This window comes from Ptychodera flava, chromosome 7, assembly GCF_041260155.1.
Source record: "Ptychodera flava strain L36383 chromosome 7, AS_Pfla_20210202, whole genome shotgun sequence".
Lineage (NCBI taxonomy): Eukaryota > Metazoa > Hemichordata > Enteropneusta > Ptychoderidae > Ptychodera > Ptychodera flava.
In genome coordinates this window covers 45,120,469-45,143,019 of record NC_091934.1, presented here as the reverse complement: position 1 = coordinate 45,143,019, position 22,551 = coordinate 45,120,469, and the positions used below count along the sequence as shown (strand labels likewise).

General features: G+C 35.2%; 1 protein-coding gene across 1 annotated transcript in view; it reads right to left on the bottom strand.

Moving 5' to 3' along the window:
• LOC139136531 (arginine-glutamic acid dipeptide repeats protein-like) overlaps positions 1 to 22,551 on the bottom strand; it is a 158,190-nt gene that overhangs the window by 45,882 nt on the left and 89,757 nt on the right. The window contains 5 exon segments of the mRNA XM_070704256.1: positions 8,717 to 8,797; positions 15,817 to 15,915; positions 17,796 to 17,895; positions 21,062 to 21,156; positions 21,159 to 21,237. Of these exon segments, the coding sequence (XP_070560357.1) occupies positions 8,717 to 8,797; positions 15,817 to 15,915; positions 17,796 to 17,895; positions 21,062 to 21,156; positions 21,159 to 21,237 (454 nt within the window).

Sequence of the window (22,551 nt, the reverse complement as noted above, 5' to 3'; positions counted from 1 at the left end):
AGTATCACACAGGGCACTTAAAACTGAGTACAGTATATGCTTTTAAAAGTCTCTCCCTATTTTATGTTTTATTATAGTTGCCAATGTCTTTATTCATAATTAATATTGCACAGGCCTGTATTCCTCTGTTACAAATAACCTTTGACCTGATATGGCTTAACAGAAAACAGACAGACATTGTCACTACCTGTAACAAAAGGAATGAAATACAAATTGCCATATTGTTCGGCTAATAGTATTAAATCAATTCCAATACTGTTACATGTCGTTATCTCAAATTACATCATACCAGCATATTACATGTATTTTCTATGTGGCTGTGTGTGAATGAGTTGAATTAACTCTTTGAGCGCAAAAGCCAATTTTTGTCTCCTTTATATAAAACCCCCAGTCAAATTTTTTCAGATTTCGTCCAAAATTTTGATGAAAAACTGTAGTCAATGAAAAGTGATGTCTGTTTGGTCAAAAATTACCAAAAATCTTAAACAAAAATTCATAAATATTGTTAAAATGTTGAACTTAAGTTTGTTCAGAAAAATTACAGCACTCTACGGCATCCAGGATGTGAACCTCGGACCACAGAATTGAAGAGGTATTATTGAGGAATAAAGGAGTTTCATTTGCTTGGTATTTGATATGTTGTTGTACCGCACTCAATGGAAACTTAACATGCTTTTCCCTAATTGACCCTTGACCCTTGGTTTTGGGAAGCGATGTTTTCACAACTCAATACACTGTTTTGAACGGAGGGAAATAACACCACAGGTTGTCATGACAACCGCCGATTTTTACATAGGGCCCTTTCGTCGGTCTGCATTGATTTGTGAACAACGTTGGCAAGATCTCTGGAGTGTAGGCATTACCCCAGAAGGGACTTTGCAGCTGTGTTGACACAGCCAAGCACTGCAAAGTGGACAGTTCATAGTGAAACCGTCTACAGCGTGGATTGCAACATAAATATGTCCAAACTGAACTAATTGAGGTCACTAAACTATATCATTTGTACTTTGCTAGTAAGGACAGCATTTTGCAAGAACATGAAAATTCATGAAAGTACGTTGCTCAATTGAACTGAAAACTATTATGTTTATTTGTTGTTTTTGAAAGAAATATTTGGGCATCATTCTGGTTACAGGCCAAGATAACCTTTAACTTAAGATATATTGAATTCAAAATCATAGCATGTACCATTTATTATAGCCTAGAATCCTATTCCGTCCGCTTGCCTCCGTACCTCCGACCCACTACTGTGAGTCGGAGGTACGGAGGCAAGCGGATGGAATAGGATTCTAGGCTACATTAATATTATGGTACCTCCACGTTCAAAATGACCTCTTGATTGTAAAGGAATCAAGAGTCTAAACACCTTACTTATATTTCAGATTTTAAAATGACTCATCACTTAAGATTTTGGAATGACTCAACAAGTTTAAAAAGGTGAAAACCTAAAAAGATACAGAAGAGTTTCATTTTTCTGAAAATCTGTCCCTGGGGCTGGCATTTTACCTCAAAGTGTTGTCTGTATCTAACCAATGCACAGTGAACACAGGTCTTATTTACATCTCAATATTGTCCCTTAATTCTCTAATTTCTTTGCATTCTTTCTATTCAGGACCATGGTTGTTTTGCCACTTGAGTCAATCTGCAGTCGCTGCCACCTCCGGGCTGTATCCGTCGTCTCCCACAGCAGTGCTAGATGACGTCTTTGCAACTCCTTGAAGTTTTCAACCAAGGAAACGCATTGAGGCTTTAAATCACAACCCTTTACACCACTGATCTGAAATGTTTTGTCAATTCCCTGTTTAGGTCGCCATTGGTAGATTTACCACCGTTAATAGATGTATCAGAGCTACACAATCATTCCATGCTGGGAGTTGGTTCTTGAATGCACCGCTCCACAAAGGCTGACTTGTAAAAGTTTTCACAGGGGTATATTTTTTGTTAGCTGTCTTTTCACATGACTTCCTCAACGAAGTACCCTGTCATTATTGACTCAAGCTCTTTGAAAATGATGATTCTTTTCTTTACTTTCAACAAGTCCGAACTAAGAAAATCCTTGCTCTGCAGTCACTGATTAACGGTTCAAGTTAATTCACCTTTGTTGTTGCTCTGGCTCCACTCTTTAAAGTTTTGTCAGCTCAAATGTCTCCGTCAGTTCTTCTAAAAACGTCCTTTCACTACTATTCCTGTCTAGTCCAAAACACACTCAACAAGCCAGCTTTGTCAGTTTGTTTCTGTCTATTCCAAAATATACTCAAAACAAAAGCCATTTTTTTCACATTCTGTCAATTGCAATTCATTGTAAGCTCTGCTCTTTGGTCGGATTCACGACAAGAATCGATACTTGAGTTACTTCAAAGAATCAATTGTTTTGTTTTGTAATTGACAGAATTAAGGAGAAAATCACTACTTAAGCAGGAGTGATTATCGGGTCAAATTTATGGCAGTTTGTTTAGTTAGCTATTTTCAAACAGTCCTTTATAGGCTAAATTTATTGGTCTCATTATTTGGATTCCACACTGTTGACCTCGGAGTATGACCCCTGAATTTATCTTGTCAAAACACCATTTACCTGCCATAAATCTGGTAACCAAGCTTTGAAAGTTTTTCATTTTATTTTGGTGGGTGAGGGTTAGGGTCACATGGTACGCTGTGTAATTTTTCTCAAATTTTCTGAATTTAGCATTCATTCTATTCATTGCCCCTTCTGTAAATAAACACACTTACTTCCACAACTCTATGATCTGATAGGTAAAAAAGACACAACCTACAAACCTGACAGGCGGATCTAAGCTTTCATGACCGTCTGACATTTTGCCCACAGGCTACAAGTCACATTAGCTATCAGGGTAATTTTTACACACAATGACCAAATCCAATATCCCTGTTTATTGAACATACATGTCCATACTGATAATCTATTTCCATCATGGACTGAAGGAGGGAAGGAATTGACATTTGGAAATAGGATTTTCCCTGGAAGCATGGCAGCTCTATTAAAATGTATTACACTGTAAATTTGAAGTCCATGCAGTAATAAGGCATCATTGCTGGAAACATTACTTGAACAAATTCCAAAAATTTGACAAAATGTTTTCGGAATATGTGATTGCAACAGTCATAATTGACAGCCATGCTTGTCATCATTGTTGTCTACAGATCAACTGTCAAATTTGAAGAGACATGGACATGGAGACATGGAATTGTATTTGCTGATACAGGTCACTACACTGTTTGGTACAGGTTTTTATTTTTTATGAGTACATGAGGTTTCCCATGATCAAATTTGCAAGAAAAGAGAACCAAGCATTTTCCCTATACCTGAAAAGACACCAATTTCATTTGGACAAATAGCAGAAACTGTTGGTTTACAAGGAAAACATTTGTACCACAGCAAAAAACTGTTGGTTTATAAAGATAAACCAACAGAGATGTCAGTCTGTACAGGGACTAGTACTTTACAACTCTGTACAGAGATATCTTTTCACATGTTCAAAGAGCAAAAACTGTTGGTTTACAATGACAGACACTTCTATGACAGCAAAAACTGTGAGTTTCTAAGGATATACATTGTTACGACACTAAAACACTATTGATTTATGAAGATAAACACCAGAAAAGACACCAAAAGTGTAGACTTATAAACAAACGTACAAATGAGTGACTTGATCATCTTACCTATAGAGAGCAGAGACATCTGTTATGTTAAGACTGGAAAGACTGTTCACATTAAATCATTACCGACATCGCTTCCCACAGTTCACAGTTATAGCATTAAACTGTTTACTGTATAGTTTGACTGGTACTTTGGTTTGGTGAATTCCAATCAGGTTTTACCTGAACAAGCAGCAAGCTTGAAAACAAGCTGTGTCTTGCAGACTTTGCTATCACAAAAATCAATCGTGATCTGGCCTGTGCAGCATGTGACAGAGCAAGTCAATAATGTAAACTAACAGTCCTACTTTACACAAAGAATCAGTCATGTGTACATGCATAGCCTGAGGCGTCCACATACTATTGCCTCCACTGGTAATCTAGCTAATAAGTTGCCTGTTCATCCGGAACTTGCAACGACCAGTCAGCAGTCAACAAGCAAAGTGAATGTCATTCTCCGACACGTCAACCATACATCATGAAATTATAAATAATAACCTTGCACAAAAAAGGTGGACCTATCGTGTTTTATATTTTTACCAATCTTATATTCCATATGGTGTATTATGGGATGATGATTTAACGGCTGTGCATTCCTGGAAATTAATGTGCTGTTTTACAAGTAAAGGCGAACAATATCCATGATGAACTGACCCTCTAAAGTAATGGTAATAAAGAGTTCCACCAGGTGCTAGATTGCACGGTTCCAGTAACATTTAACCTCAACACAGACCCTTGAATGAAGGATATGACAACTTGACAGGATTCAACCAAATATGGAGGTGAAGAGAGCATAAATTGCAACAGCGACACTAATAACAGGTCTATGTGTATATATCAATGTTAAATTAATTTACAGTGTAAATGCCATCGATTTCAAAAGGCTATACATGTGACACTAAGTAGCGCTCGTACCATGCACCTTTTTTGAATATTTGCGCTGGTTCACATGTGTATGGACCTATATTTTCTTCAATATTTGAGTTAAGCCCATGGGGTACACAATCAGAATGTTAATCCAAAAGAGAGCACACAAAATATACATTTGATTGTATCATCATGAGATGCAGTAAAATAGTGCCTTGGATCCATGTAATATTCATGTGTGTGATGTCATCACTATGCAATAACGTATGTGATATTCCACTGATGGTGATGCAATTGCTATCGTTGCTAATTATATGCATGTGAATATAGCATCATACTGTGCATTATTTCATCAGTATCTATGCTGAAGCATCATTTTGTTTTGATGGATGTGTCGTTCATTACAGTTGTTGTCGGTAATACTGTATGCAAACAGCATTTTTCCCCATTTACCGGTGTGTATTACATAGCTCTGTCCTATGTTCACAACAAACATCAAGAGTTCAGTTCAATACTGCCGACTTGTACAAGATTTGCATTTTCTGTACTGTTGACCAGTACAATATCCTCATTTATCCACAGCAATACAGGATGTTAATGATGACGCTTGATAACCCATGATGCACGTTTGAAGTATATACATATCTGTATCAGTAACTGAAATGAAATACACCGTCAAAACCTGAATCCATAATAATGTGTTGCATCGGCTATTCATGAAACAGCAGTTTCAATAAACAGGAAATCTCTGTGTCTACAGACTACAGTTTTGATGTTCCTTTTGAACAGGTGAGCAAACGAGGATGAATATCGGACTTTCATCTTTTAAGATGCTTTATAGTGGAAATAGTGATATCAATCATACAACCTGTCATGATTCAAAAATGTATTGATAAAATCACGTAGACAAAAGTAGAATGCGTGTCTATCAAGTCAGAAAGACGCCAACAGATTCAGATTGCTAATATGTTCTCAGTGCTTGTTGGCAACCAACATTCACATTCCAAAGCTATTTTCCCTTGCATCTCATTCATTCAATCAACGAGGAACTGAGTGAGAAAGTGCAGCAAACACAGCCAGACATTTCATTTGTTTTTTAATTGGATTGTATAGATTCTGATGCACTGCCCTGAATCAAGACTGATGGATGAAAAAAAAACCAAGCACTTCTAAACTAGCCATGTAGAACAGCGACTGTACATGCCGACTATAAACTAGCTGGCTCGTCTTTCCTCTTAATCACGGACTATTTTTGACACTCATTTCCATCTGAAGTCTTGTATGATGAGATTTCTATCATGAAAGAGTCTGAAGGGTGTGGATGATCACTGATGAAAATAATGGAATTAAAGAAATAATAACAAAGCATTGTAAAATTACTAGATGTGCATCATTAAATAGATCTCTGATGACATTTCACTTTTCACAAAAACGGGTTTAACAGGTGATGATAAAAAAATGTTATTCTACACCACCATTCCCATGGCAACCACTTTGCCCATGTTCATATCAGCATAAGCAATATGAAAATCTCAATGACACTTATTGCATTAAGTTTAACGTAATATTCTACTGTATATTTTTCCTTAAAATGTGAAAGTGATGATAGTTGCGAGATTAACACAAAATGGGGACACACCTCCGTGGAAACTAAAATGAACAGTGAAATAACTTGCAACAAATGCTTCTCAATATTGAGTTTGATACAGTCAGTATGAACACAGCAAAAATCCTAAATTCTTCCACAAGACATTATATTATTGCTGAAGGCCAGGGAAAACGATACATCATAGCACAGAACAACGAGTACTGACTTAATGACTTGCCATAACAGGCGTCCGATAAAAATGTTGACCATATAAATAGAAATCTGACGTATAAGTTGCAGTCATTGCCTTCATATGCTTGCATTTTTGAGTTTGTATATATCAATGCATGTATGTGACTGCGTGTATGCACACAAGGATAGGCCTGGATATGGTTTTGATTGAAGAACTTTTGTTGGCAAGTCTGCCACTGCCTTTTACTAACATGTATGTATTTGCTACATAGCCTAGAACTAGAAGGAGTTACCATGTAAGTCTGTTACGATTCAGTGAAATGGTAAGAAATTGCTGCATGAAGCTAAACTGACAATTACTCTCATCCTGATGGGCAATTCTGACAGTTTAGTAGGATTTGACGGGTCGTTCTTGGATAAGAGAATTCCACAACTGGGAATACTACGGACAGTTATGGAGCAAAACCGGTCATTTGCCCCACAGGCAAACTATCAGGCTGTACTGGATCACTGCATTTCTAACCCTACAAATCTATTCAAGAGGTTAGAAAATCTGTAATGGCATTACAACAGCTTGCAACCATAGAGAATCTTCATTTGTTGTTTTTCCTGACTGTTTTACAAGTTTGTCAGAGATTTACAAAAGGCTGAAAGAATGAATAGTTTGCTTTGGAATTATCAGAACAAGTTATCACATATTGTTTTGCATTTCATTTCATTACACTGAAACAGCCACACTGAGTATCATTTCAACCAAACCCCATAAAAACAAATTTTAACGCCAGTGTGCAAACTCACAATTTGGAGTTGTAAAAACGGGCGAAGTGATAAAGACAGAGGATGAGTTAGTAGCAAGTGTTCCACAGTTCAAGAGCATAATCAATCACTGGGATTTTCCATGAATATGCAATCATACGGAATAGAGGCCAAAGGGAAGATACACTATAAGAAGTGATTTGGAGAAATTCCGAACAATAATTCACATGGACAAGCTGATGTGCAAAGGGTTCACAACTGGCACACAGCATGCGATGTCAAATGTTGCAGCATTGTAGCAGATGCGTTTTTTATCACACTGTGAACAAACCTGAATGCAGTAACTCTTACTCTGAAATATGAGACATTTCCACTGAGACTTCATTGAAAATTAAATTGCTGGATGCTATTTTAACAAAAAGCCAAGATAAATCCATTGTCAAAATTTGAAAAGACCCTCTGTGCACCTCAACCTGGTAAATTTTCTTGCAAACCCAGAGGGAGTGAGATAGAGCACAGAATATTTTTCATGAGGATAAATGTACACTTTGAAATCACTTTGTGGTAGATCAGTGACAAAATAAACACTGTAATTACAGTGCAAATGTATCTATTCACCTTAAAGTAACTAAAATGCAAAAATCACTCTGGCGGATGCTTTTACCATTGTATCTATTATTATAAACCATTATTGAGTCGAATGACAGACCAATACTGTGGTCTAACATTTGCTACATTTGTTGTTTGAAGGCAATTCAAGTCATGCCTTGATTTTCAATTGAAGTGTGTTACACAGTGAAGCTGTATCAGCATGGTTTCAGGGTGAGTAGCAATGGTTCCAGCTGTCACCACATAAAGTGCTGATACTATGTCTGGAAACAAATTCATGTACAATACTAGACTGCTACAGTTACTATCACACATATCAACAACCAATTGCAACATAGTAACAAGTTCTGGACAAACAACAATCACAGATAGAGATGGCAAAAATGTAGCAGTTTTTTTTGCAACAAATAAACAAGTGCACTTTGACAACAAAGTACCAGTCTTTTTAAAACATCATAGGCCCATTGCAACAGTGTAACAATGCTTGTATTATATCAACTACTTACAACTACAATGTAACAGTTTTTGTTACACAAAAACAACTAATGACACTTTGTAACATCAACTAGCAATGAATACAATGACAAACCACTCAACAATGAGAGTGAAACAAAAGCGGTGTATCAGTGACTCTTGATCACCAAGTCACATTATCATTGACAAAAAAAAGATTAACTTCTCACTCCAACAATCACCTTGAAAAAATCTTTCCACAATTATATAAAACCATTAGAATAGTAGTGTTCATATGAGCAGTATGTAACTCAAACATCTACAAAATTGTCATTCTGGGATATACTTGTATCGTCATGCAGCATTACAGTTGTACTCATTACAGAAATCAGCCCCACGATATCACTACACTGTTTAACTGATCAAGTTGAAGTTGTCTTTTAATGTAAATGATGAATACAGGAGCCATGTCTGTAAAACTGTGCTAAGTGTGAGCGTGATTTGTGTGCCTGTGTGTTTCAGTTTGATATTAAAACACTCCCTAGTCATGCATTCAATATCCATAAACCATTGAATCATCTTGAAATGATCACTTACTGTTTCCTTGTGAGGTAGCAGTTCTTTCTTTATCCGGAAGAAATTCTTTCCATACTGTCTAAGCCCTTTCACAAACCGTTTCTGTAGGAAATAAGAAGTAGAGAAAAATATTCAAATACTGAAAACATGAAGTAGTGCAAGTGGTGTACATTGTGACAAAATAGTTCATTCTTCATATACCTAGGGATGAATTTGTGATCTGTGTATTGTATTTCGAAACCGCTTTTTTCAGGAAGCATACAGGAAACTATGTCTACATAAATATGAAGTGTAATTTTTCCAATGACCAACTCACAAAAGATACCACAAGATCATCATATTATTCCTCTGAACCAATTCAAACATTCTAAATACAGAAATTTTTCTCCTGTTCATTTCATTTTGTGAAAATATAAGACACTGTTGAGAATTCAGAGTAAATAAAGAAATATATTAATGTACAATTTCATGCAATCATCCTGAATCACAATTTTTGAGCAGTTTGGACTATATAGGAATATAGATTACTCCACAGAAAGATAAGAAATATTCACAATCAAGTCAGTTCATACCCACCCTGCAAAATTAAAATAGTTTGTACATTGTTATAGTACTTCCACAATTATTTACAGACACATTATTGAAGACTAGAAAGCTGATTTCCGATGAGAATTATAGCTGTCAAAAAAATCATGGAATTTCTCTAATATACGCAAACAGAGCCAATTTTTAAATAAATGGTCTGAAGAAGTCGGTAAAGCAAGGCAAAGTATGTTAAATTCACATCATCTAATAACGGGAAATACTTAATACTTTTGAAGTCTGTGATTCAAAATCATCAAATCCAGACCATAATTGTGTCACGTTTTCTAGTATTCTGAAAATCTCTTTTCTTTTGTGTGCAGAGGAAACAGATTCACTTTGATTGACAGGATGAAAAGACACAATTTGTACTATCTGCAAACTGCCACCTCAGTATCGTAATTTATGGCGATGCTGTTGATGAGAAAATGGTATTTTGATAAGTTTAATTACGAAAAAGCCTACACTGTTGCTATCATGGATTCCAATCAGGACTGAAAGAGAGCGTATGAAATGATAAGGCAGGGAGTCGGCCGCTTTGCAAGATGTCACCTGTTACTAAGATTGGTTGCTGCTCTCAAATATGGCTTCTAAATCCACAGTATGGCTTCTCAGCAGAACAAAACACTACACATCAGCCAAAGGATTGCGCAGACAGGGTTTTAATTTCAAACGCAGTAAAAGAAACATGAAATCACACTATAATGTGAATTTAATAACGTGGTACTTAGAAAAGAAGAAATAGTTGTCATTTATGCTATTTTTTCAAAACTATAAAAATGTGATACCAGAAATGATTTATTGAATTGCCTATGGAAGAGTGGCTAAGACCTCAGATGATGAAATGCAACACTTTAATTTACATGAAAGCTGTAATTAGATATAATGAAACTGGAATTAGTTTCAATGTTTCAATAACCTCTCATTTTGGCATTTTTAATTACGGTGAATGTGTTGACGAGCCATGTATATAATGAAACCTATATAGTGAAATATGCAGCAACATCCACCGATCAAGGAATGCAGTGTTATTATCCATGTAGCAGCTTGTCAGAGACTATGACAAGGAAAGCTTGTCACCCTGTACTTAGAATTACAGGCTGTTAGATTTAATATTTGTATCATGATAGTAATTCCAACATCTTTCATCCACTTATCGATATTGCCTTCATATGAGTCAACAAGGCTGACAGCATCCCCTATCGAGTAAGCTATCCTGGAAAAAGGTCACAGTGTTGACACTGATACGCACCACCTTCCAAAGCGTTCATGGCAAGACAGGAATTCAATTACAAAACATTCATTCAAAACCAGATCCCGTGTTTATTAACGTCTTGTAAAATGAATCTTCCAATTCCTTTATTTAGCTAACAAAATTATCCTGTGCACTGCAAAGTGGATAACTATTTTTTGTTATCATTACAAGCAAGAGGATGCAAAACTAGAGAATGAAACATTGATTCTGTATCTTGTCAAAGTCACTGAAACACATGTCAGGAAACTTTAAACATTATGGTCTCACTGGGATAGGTCAGAGGTCAAGGGGTCATCAGCCTTAATCTTGGGGTCATGCATATTGTGACAAAAAGGCAAATACTCTGAAGTGAAGATTACAATATCTGCTGGCAACTGTGGTTTTTAATAAGCTTGTAAAAGATTTTATTAAACACCTCCTTTTGCTGAGACACTGGCTTAGTTTCTGAAAGAGTGGCACATTTCATGTAATGACATTGTTGTTACTATAATCGTTAAAATACCGCAATAGAATTAACACATTTGGCGACAGCTGTTAGCAAATTCCAGAAAAGACTGAAGTATGTGTTAGCAATTCCAGCAACGCAATGCTTTGCTTCAACTACTGCTGTTGAAACCAAAGCAATATGAAAAGATAAGACAGAAAAAAATCAGTGTATTTTGTGATGGAGAATTTCACAATGATATTGAGCAATCATGGTATGGAGTACAGATAAATACGTTATTTTATTTTGTACTTTTTTTCTCATTTTTATATCTACAAGGCAAGTACATTTAATGTGGAAATAAAATCTATGGACAAGACTGAGCTATACACAAATACAATTTTACAACCCCCTGACTGAGTCCCCATTGAGGTGAGTTCTTGATTTAATGAGACAGGCTCCACAATTCCTGGTAGAAAAGCTTTAATTCCTCAAGGCTGATGCCGCAATATTAATCAAGCTTAAATAAGACATTAAATCTATTATTGAGTCAGTTTTCATTATCAAACTCTAATAAGATTTTCATCTTGTTCAGATGTGGATTTAATGGCTTTGTAGTTAGGAGGCTGTGAAGTTGGTGATGTTATAGACCATTTTATTCTCAGACAATAAATACGCTGTGAGATTTTCTGGTTTTTTTTGAAACGTCTGTTTAATGTTTAATGACGCGTGTGAGAATAATTGCAACAGCTATACTTCATAACTTACATCAGTAGTCATCAATGAGAAGTCTCCTTCCTGTGATATCCATCTAAATTATATGCCATGTTATTTCTACAGTGGGTATTTGAGAATTAAAATTATACGGAAAGTCATTTTCCCCAGTCAACTGCCACTCAGCTGACACCTTTACAAGTGATGTGATTCTACATATTTCTCATCTCTATGAACTTTTCATATTTTTTTTCCATGCGATTTAGTCTATATGAACGAAAAAAAGCACCAAATCTCAAGTTTACTCATTTCAGTAAGTATGGCAATACGAATTATAATTTGAGTCTGCATCTCTTCATATGGTTTGCCTATTAACCAGTAGTTATCAATAGTGAATGTGGACCTGCTTACAGGGAATGTGGTGATCAGGTTAAAATATGTTGTGTACATACAGATGTGGAAACCTTTTGGTCAGCTTAAAGGTGAATTTAACACCTGTATAGTACACAGTACACAGAAATAATATTGCACACATCTCATTTAGTTTAAACTTTGATTTCTAAAAATTGAAATTAATAGCTATAATGACCAAATAAGTCAAATGGTCTATGTATCAATAACTTGAACTTGAAGGAGATCTGTAGTTGTCGGTTGAACTAGAAATTTATTAAAGCTCCATTGGCTGATTTTTTAGCAAATAATAATACCTAAATAACATTCCAATTTTTGGGGAGAAGTTTTGGATTCCCGGTATTAAGACATACTATTTTTGTAAATGTCACTATTTCAATCCTTGGTGATGGATTTGGTCACTTAAAGGTATACAGTCACCTGTAATCTAAATATGCCCATATATGGTCAAAGAGGCGTTCCTTGGTATTCAAAATGCCCATGTGAGGGCACTGTTTTTAAAAGCGGCCACCCGCTTAAAATCTGTGATTGGTTAGATTTTCTCTTTCCATGGTAACTGTGGCAAAATTGGAAAAGGTGACAGTATACCTTTAACCCTTTGAGTGCTGTAATTTTTGCTACCAGAATATTTTTGTGCATCATTTTACCTATTTTCATAATTTTTTTTATAATATTTTAATAATTTTGGACCAAATGGACACCACATTTCATCGGCTACAGGTTTTACCAAAATTTTAGCAAAAATCTCAAAGAATTGACAGGGATATATCTTATAACGGCAACAAAAATTGACTTTGGTGCTCAAAGGGTTAAATAAAATTTTTGAACATGTATATTAGTGGCAGCCTTATTTGAGTTGCAACTTGTAAATCATTTAGTTGTTAAAATCTAAGTTCTGAATGTGTCACCAATGTTTGAAAAATGTTCTGTGGTAACACTTTTGTCAGCATCGTTACATATTGCCTTTGATTTCAAACCATATTTTTGAAAATAAATGCAAAGAGATACAGCTAGTGGAGCTTTAACCCTTTCACCACCATGGTTTGTCCCAAATCCATTGTTTTCTATGGTAAAGTTGGACCTGTATACAGGAAACTGGGGGTGAAAGGGTTAAGTTAGAATGTACCTTTGGGACAGATATTCAGCCTCTCAAAATTTCACAATACTTTTCTATTCTACCACTTGTGGGAGGCTCATTTTGAAGCTCATGGAATAAGTAAACTTTTTACTGGCTTGTTTTTGTGAAAATTGAAAGTTTAAGTTTCCCCCGAAAAATTAATGTAGGGATGGCGGCCATTTTGAATAACTAATATAATAGTAATGCTCATTGCAAATGGTCAAAATTAAGAAAACAGGTACTTCCAAGAAACAGGTTGACTCGGAAAAATAACAAAATGAATGGAACCAGATAGTCACAAACTAAATGATTACAGTACAAGTCAAGATTACAGTACAAAATGCCGCTTGAAACCAATGAAACCTGGACTTTAATGCATCAATATCGACGGAAGCTTTTAAAGTCAGTTTGTTAAATATCTCCGTTCTTTGATGACACATGTGGTTCTAGCCTTGCAGCAAATCTAGTCTAGCTAATACAAATTTAATGGCCTTGCAAACATAGAGCATTCTCACAGCAGATAGAAAACAGACACATTTCATGACCAGGGGGCCGCTCAATAAGAAGTGTTTAGTGTCTCTGATGTACATGTACAGACTATCATATACATGATTGCAAGCAAACACAAATCATTTACTAACACAGACACTCTACAAGATTTAACACTTGGATTCAGTTTTGACAAAAGACATTCTGAATAATGTAATGCCATATTCATTCAATACTTTTACGTCACACCTCTATGGAAACAGAAAACCATTTTCCACACAAAAGACCTGCAGGGCTCTGGTGCAATCTGGTGCATTCAAAATATTTAGCTCTTCTGAAAAGAACTTGCCTTAATGTGATGGCCTACGAGGGAATATTCTTTCAGATCTGATTCAAAGATGGTTGGAAATATCCTTTTACCAAGTAAACTTAGACATATTTTCAAAGCTTTCCGATCAACCTTTACTGTTCATATTTCAAAAACCATTCAGTTGAATAGTTTTAAAAGTCTTTTTCTACTTATACTGGAGTTTGTGATATTCTGATTTTGGGAAAAATTTAGCTTTCAGTGGGATGAATTTTTTTTCAGGCAATTTATATTATTGGTTTCACCGAGTCCATAAAAGTTATGATTGCAACTGTTTAATGACAAATGCTGTATTGACCTAAAGGTGATGTATAACTGCAAACATTCAATTTTACATCAGCTTAGGTGGTATACAGAAACAATAAACTCTGTACAGACATAGGGGGTATGCACAATATGGCTGTCAAAAATATTGCAGTATGAACAACAGAGAACTAAAATTTGGTGCAGTCAATACAGGGGAATATGTGGCCTATGTTTGTATTCATAGTCTGAGAGTCTGGCATATCGTCAGCTGAGTGTCATGAAGGGATATATGGCCGTATTGTTTTCTTTCAAAAATAATATGGATAAAATGTTTTTTATTCATAATATGAATGAAATGTTCATCAAGAGTGTCTATATCAAGGTAGCAGAAGGCATGAAGTGTTTGATCTCTTTGCTAGATCAAACAGTGTATGAGCATTCCATTATAGTCAAGAAACTATCTTTCCATTTTCCTGGTTTTGTCACTAGTCTAGAACCTATCCTTACATTATTATTTCCTGGTTTATTATACATGAAGCCAGAAACCTTTCATTGTCTGTTTATGAATGACAGTGCCAGTATATTGCTGCACCGATTAGCACAGATATGGAATGGTATAGTGTTTGGGACGAGAACGACAGATGTGTAGATTTCAGTTCTAGTGGTATCTCACAAATTCCACTTCTACTGAATCAAAATTCTACTGATTGTCAACAACCATTGAAACTTCCTTCTCCTTGGATTCGGAGCTCAAATATCAGAGAATTCAACATGAATAATTGTATATATTTGACTGGCTGGCATAGCCAATTCTTTGCACGCTGTCTATTTACAGTAATGTTTCTCTGAGGCATTTGAATCACGTTACTGATCACAGAATAAATGATAATGAATTTGCTCGGACTACAAGTGAAAGTGATACAACATAATCCATTGATATCAATATCAGCCGGTTTTTACATTTTTTCTACAAATCCAAGCAGAATGTCACATATTCAGATTAAACTAAAATTTTCAAGCTCTCGCATATATTTTGATGAAGAGGTGTGACAGATTACTGTACAGATACAAAACAATGTACACAAGCAAGAAACTATAAAAAAACATCGGCACTTTCTTCATTCATAAAATGCATGATTCTTGATGTACAAATATTTGTAACTGGTGAATGGTTATTGCCATATTTTTATTACTTACACATTTGCATAACTGAATATTTTTAACAAAACACTGACAGCATGAGATTGTTTCATTTTAGGCAAGTATACATCATGCATGTGATCTACATAACTTGATCAGGTGATGCTCTCAACCAACAAGTTTAGAATGCACATATGCACACAGATCATGAAGTTGACACGGTATTAAAGACACTTACAGAGTGATTGTTATGGTAACTCACACAGCTGTATCTAAAACAACTTGCTAGATTTTAAGTTCATTTCAGAGTCATCATGGGCTTACAATGAATTTCAAAATAACTGAGAATAGATTTTAATCTTAGTGTTCTACTTACATTTTCTTCATCTGTCCATTTCTTATCAACAGATCTTGGTAGTGGACACTTCACCAAGGCCTGTAATGCTCTGCCTGTGTCATACTGGTTGGTATGGAGCTGGTGAACAAGTATATAGACAAAACATGAATTGAAACAGCAATGAGACAACAGCAGACAAACAGACTACTCCTCTCTATTCAAAAACAGCACACAATGATCTGAAATCCATGCTTTTTGCAATCATTTCAACATCGTTTCTTAAAGACAGCAAGCTATTCAACAGGAAAGAGAAAGATTTCTCACTTCATTTACAATACTATGTTAGTATGTAGAATGTATATCTAAGACTGAAATCCAGGATTTTCTATGGTGTAGGTTGACCACTATGTGTGGGTATTGATGGACATAAATTGGTGTGCAGTAGAACCACAATGTATTCCCCCTGTCCAGCCATCCATTACAGTGATTCACCTCTCTACCATGACATCATTTCCCCACACAAATGTACAAGTTCTATCTCTGTGTGACCACGTTGTTTCCCCTTCCCAATGTCAAACACACAGGTCACTTCCTGATCAAAGAAGCAGGACAATCTACAGGGGACCTCTAAATCTCTCTCCAGGGCATTTGCTGACATCTCGATGAAATTTGATTTCTTGAAATCGATTGCCTATCAAATAAATCACTGATGAATTGTAAATAATTTTAATTTTTTTTTTATGAATACTCAGACAAATTAAATTAGACCATGACAGACGGTATACAGAAAAGATTCAAGACTCATTGTCCAGACATGACTCCAGTTATAATTGTGAAAAACAACTCTGTGTACAAAAGTTTTCATGTGGCATTTGATATGTGTCAAATATTATCTTGTAAAATTTCATAGTTTTGTAAATAATCCATTTCTCATGAAACATGCGACTGTTGAATGTTCCAGACGTTTTTTTCCTATGAAAGCTTAAAATATGTAACATACAACAGTCCAATTGTTCAATTAAATCTTGGAAAATACTGACACGTCACAATTCTGCACATGGTTCAATTAAGACCTGAGTCACGCTGTTTTATTCAGTTCCCTAATACTCGATACACCTGTGTTAAACATACCTTTTGTCCCAGAATCTCCTGTAGCCAGTGAACACTACCAGATAAGCCTTGACTAATATTATTAAAATTTATAGTTTTGGATGCAGGGAAGTCATTACTTGCAATGTTTTCAAAGCATTCAATGGTTCAATTTCAAACCATGTACTTCCATATACAGACCCACACAGATTGTAAAATCTTCTATTTACTGAAGTGAAATTAATATCTGATTCGGCGAAGTCGCAGGTACAAATTTGTTTGCAAATAGTCAGTACAACCTGATATTGATTTTGAAATTATTCAAAAACTTCCTGACTGTTTACTTTGGGTATTACTGGAAAGCGACATGTCTTAATGGATAAACGAATATCAAAATAGGGCAAACGTAGTGAAAATTTGCTCAAAATTAGATAGCTTAACTCTTTGGGCACCAAAGTAAACTTTTTTCACCTTTATAAAATATGCTCTCGTCAAAATTTTCAGATTTTTGCCAAAATTTTGATAAAGAACTGTACCAAATAAAATATGATGTCTAATTGGTCCAAAACTATCAAAAATATTACAGAAAAATTCTCAAAAACTGGTAAAATGTTACCCTAAAATTTTGGTGGAAATTCAGCCACTCAAAGGCTTAACTCAAAAGGAAAGCTGTCCTCCTTGAATCTCAATATGGCTGTTGCTCCCCTCAATCAAAATATCAAAGTATAATTTGAAGTATTATTCTGCACCCTGATAGGCTTTGAGAAATGATAAACATGACTAGTAAAAAATAAATCTTCACCCTTTTCACCACTTTTGTTTGGTCCAAACCACTTGTTGTCAATGGCAACTGTGGACCTGTTGACAGAGAATTACGGGTGAGCAGGTTAACAAAATACCAGGAGCAGATGGAGGATAAGAATACATACCATATTCATTGCATTGATTGTTGTGTCATCTTTTGATGCTGCTTCACAACCCTCTTCAGCCGATCCACCGTCACACATTCCGGCAAACGCAGCCATACTCCTGTGTGAAGAAGAGATGCATATTTATTTCCAGACATGACAAACGCTACGCACTGTTTGTCTATTCAGACAACATAATATATGGATTCCTTGCACAACAGAATGTCTCTGTTGCTGTAACCTGTGTATGGACTGTTCATTGAATATTTGACCCTTATATGGACTTTTCATTGAATATTCACCCTCCATATGGACAGTTCATTGAATATTTGACTTGCATATGGACAGTTCATTGAATATTTGACCTGTATTATGGACTGTTCATTGAATATTTAACCTGCATATGGACTGTTCATTGAATACATGACCCTTACATGGACTGTTCATTGAATATTCACCTTCCATATGGACATTTCATTGAATATTTGACCTGCATACGGACTGTTCATTGAATATTTGACATGTATTATGGACTGTTCATTGAATATTTGACCTGTATTATGGACTGTTCATTGAATATTTGACCTGCATTATGGACTGTTCATTGAATATTTGACCTGCATATGGACTGTTCATTGAATATTTGACCTCCATGGCTTGATCATTGAATATTTGATCTGCATATGGACTATTCATTGAATATTTGACCCACACAGTAACATTACATCTAAACAGTTAAACAAAGATTTGAAAACACTGGTGGTTGACTGAGAACTCTGTTACAATCCTGTTGTCAAACCTGCCATACCATACAATGTGAAGACAGTGAAAATATAACTGGGTTTTACAGACTTGGCGGGTGGGGAAGTGATAGGTTGGCAGGATAAGGGTGAATGGAGTACATTAATCTGATCACTGGAAATGCCATAAAATGGCTGTGGAACTGGGATATAATTTACTAGGCAACTACTGCCTTCACAACACTCTGGCTATACCTTGAATTTCCTTTATGAGGATACAGTTTGGTGTTGATTTTCAAATTATCATTTTGCTCACGTGTTTACACACGTGAGCATATGTCGCAGCGATGTCTGTCTGTCTGTGTGTCTGTCTGTCTGTCTGTCTGTCTGTCTGTCTGTGGGCTCAATATCTCAAAAACGGCTCATCACATCTGAATCAAATCTGGTACATAGATTCAGTTAGCAAATGGCAAGAACTGATTAGTTTTTGGTGGGTGTGGCTTGCTTACTTTTTGCTCATTTGCATAATTAATGATTTTAGAAAAAACTGATATACATTGAGAACGACTGCACACAATTTGATGAGATTTGCTACAAATGTTGATCACATCAAGATATATCAGCTGTGAAAGTTATTAAAGGGATGACGTGAAAGATAGTTACTAATTTGCATATTTAATGACATTTCCTAATTAGGGGTATTTATCTGAATTTACTGGATCAAAATTGACAAAACTTGGTATGCATATTGAAGATACTATGATTTAACATTATTGAAAGTCATTAAGCATTTTTACTTCATCCAAATCCTAATTTGCATATTTAATGACCTTTTGAAATTAAGGATATATATTTGAATTTACATGACCAAAATTGATGAAACTTGCTATGTACATTAAAGATACTATGATAGAACATTATTAAATATCATTAAGCATTTTTACTTCAGCCAATTCCTAATTTGCATATTTTATGAACTTTCCTAATTAGGGGTATGTATCTGAATTGACGAGACCAAAGTTGACGAAACTGGCTATGTACATTAAAGATACTATGATAGAACATTATTGAAAGTCATTACACATTTGAACTTTAGCCAATTCCTTATTTGCATATTTAATGAACTTTCATAATCAGGGATATTTATCTGTATTGACTAGACCAAAGTTGACGAAACTTGCTATGTACATTAAAGATATCTACATGATACTGACAAGTTCTGAAAGTCATAAGCATTTTTACTTCATCAAGCTCCTAATTTGCATATTTAATGAATTTTGAAATTAGGGATATATATTTGAATTTACATGACCAAAATTGATGAAACCTGCTATGTACATTAAAGATACTATTATGTAGTCTAACATTTATGCAAGGCATTAGCATTTTTCTTTCAGCCAGTTCCTAATTTGTGTATTTAATGAACTTTCCTAATTATGGGATATATACTCGGATTTATTTGATTAAACTTGGCATAACATGCTATGTATATTGATGATTATACCAGGTTATACCAATATTGAAAGTCATTTCGCACTTAAGTTTTCATGTCAGCTAATTTATAGTTTGCATATCTAATGAGTATTCAAAGTTTGGAATATATAGTTTGAAGGACTTGACCAAAGGCAATTACACTTGCTATATAAAGAGGTGATACAATGACAGCAGTCAAACAAATTGATTATTTCTATTTCAGCTAATTGCGTATTTGAATACTTAATGATCTATAGAGTTTAATCATTATGTTGATCATAATACTTTCAGTGAAGTTGCAAACATGTGGCAAAGGTTCAAATTTACACATAACTGCAATATACATATATAATGAGACAGGTGAGCATTTACAGTTCATATCTGGTTATTTCTTGATGACACAAGTTTTTAAACTTGTTCACTGGATGTTAGTTATCTGCATGTCCCTTTTTACCAATTGCTATTGTTGTAATAATAATAATAATAATAATAATAATAATAATAATTATTATTATTATTATTATTATTATTATTATTATTATTACATACTAGGAAACGTTTTTTGCACTAAGAGTTTCATGGAATACCAAACAAAAATTAAATATTATCACATACAGGATACACTGTAAGTGCTAGTCATCTTCAAAACAATGCATGACATGTTTAAAATGCTCTAATAACAGCATACAAAAATTTTCATAAAATTCTACCCTTTTTATGGATTTTTTTATTACACTACTCTGGTATTCAACACAAGTTATCTTGTACATTTCCACACCATCAGCTTTTAAAGAGACTAGCATTCCAACAGCACACAGTCATATCACATTTGATTTTTATTTCATGATTTAAAATCCCATTTTCCTTTTTTATTTGTGAAGCTATATAACCTTGTGACCACAATGTTACGGCAGCTTTCTTGAGTTGAGAAGTGATTGGAAACAGCTCTCATGACCTTTGACACAATCTACTGATGTCGAAGGTCAAAGTGCTTCAACACAAACGCCTGAACAAAAGTGTTTTCAATGTAGTTCTAGCTGAATGGTTCTCTTGTGAGGTCAAAGGTCAACTTACCTTGCGGCTCTTAAATACATCATTAAGTCACAGTCATTGACTGTGGGTTTCCATATCAGTTCTTCTTTCTGAGTTGAACTCATGTCTTCCTCGCTTCCGTTTTGGGTTTTTGTTCTGGAAGAACGGCTTGATGACTTGGTCCAATGCGTATCTCTCCCTGAGTGCTTGCCAGTCGCCTGGAAGAAAATCAAATTTCACATTTACAAACCTACTTGATTATTTCCCTCTGCTAAAAGCATGACTTTCTTAACAATCTCAACTCAGAAACGACAAAGCCACATACCTTGTGAAGGCAAAAAGTCTCCACGACAAAGACAATATCTTTGTTGGCAGCCCCACAAATCTGTCGCAGTGGTGTGTATTGCTATCAATTACGTGAACAATCACGCATTTGGTCGGTGTCCGTTAAGAGTGTCGGCAACAAAAGGCCAATCCCTGAAGTGACGGGGTGATGGTGGCAATTACAGAACAGACCAGGAATGCTGCAAGCTGATTAGCCAATGTCAATAGAACACTTCAAATGGACTCTAGATGTGTTATTGGCAAATACCTTGATTACTATTAGGATAAAGAAATGTACAGTTTAAAGTACACACCACCCCTCAGGCAGCCTCATGTTACCCTATGATATTTTATATTTAACATCAGCCGAGCAAATTACATATACGCTTGTGAAACGGAGACACTTAACACCCCTAATATGTCATACTTTGGTAACAGGAGTATTCCGTATGAATTTTTTTTCATTGACTAATTTGTCAAAGTGAAGCTTTTTTCTTTTCAAAGTCTATCACTCCCTATTTACCTGGGTATGACTTACGGCTGTGACCTGACCTAGGGGTCATCTCAAACACTTACACTGTGATCAAATACACTTAGTATCACACGATATATTTATTTCTCATCCCCTCAAGAATACAGACAAAATAGTTTTGTGTAAAATTCAATAAATAAGCAGCAAATTTTGGTTAAGCATGACTTCTTGTGAGCTAAATGATTTTATTTTTCATTTAAGTATGCCAATAAGGATGTAATTTTGTTATTTTTGCAAATTACTTTTTTGATACCAGCATCTACAAACGTGTCAACTGTGTCATTCATTGGGGATTTCAAAATCATAATTTGGTGTAAATTTGCACACACAGACACAGTGAACAAAGCATTTTCAGTGTAAACGCAGTCATGGAAAATCAAATAAGTACATTTACTCAGTGAAAGAAAATCCTATACCAGTGTGCAGCATGTATAAAAGCCACATGACACCATCTGTTCCACCTTCTTTGTGTATCTGTGTGCTTTACAATCATGAGTTGCATAGAGGCTTATACCGCATGAGAAGGGTTTACGTACACATCACTCTAACGTCATTCCAGCATTGTCAAATAGATCACCACAAATAACTGAACAACATAACTGATAATAATTTGTTACAGGAACTGAAATCTGAACATTGAAATATTATCTGAACTTCTTTCTCATTCATCATTGCA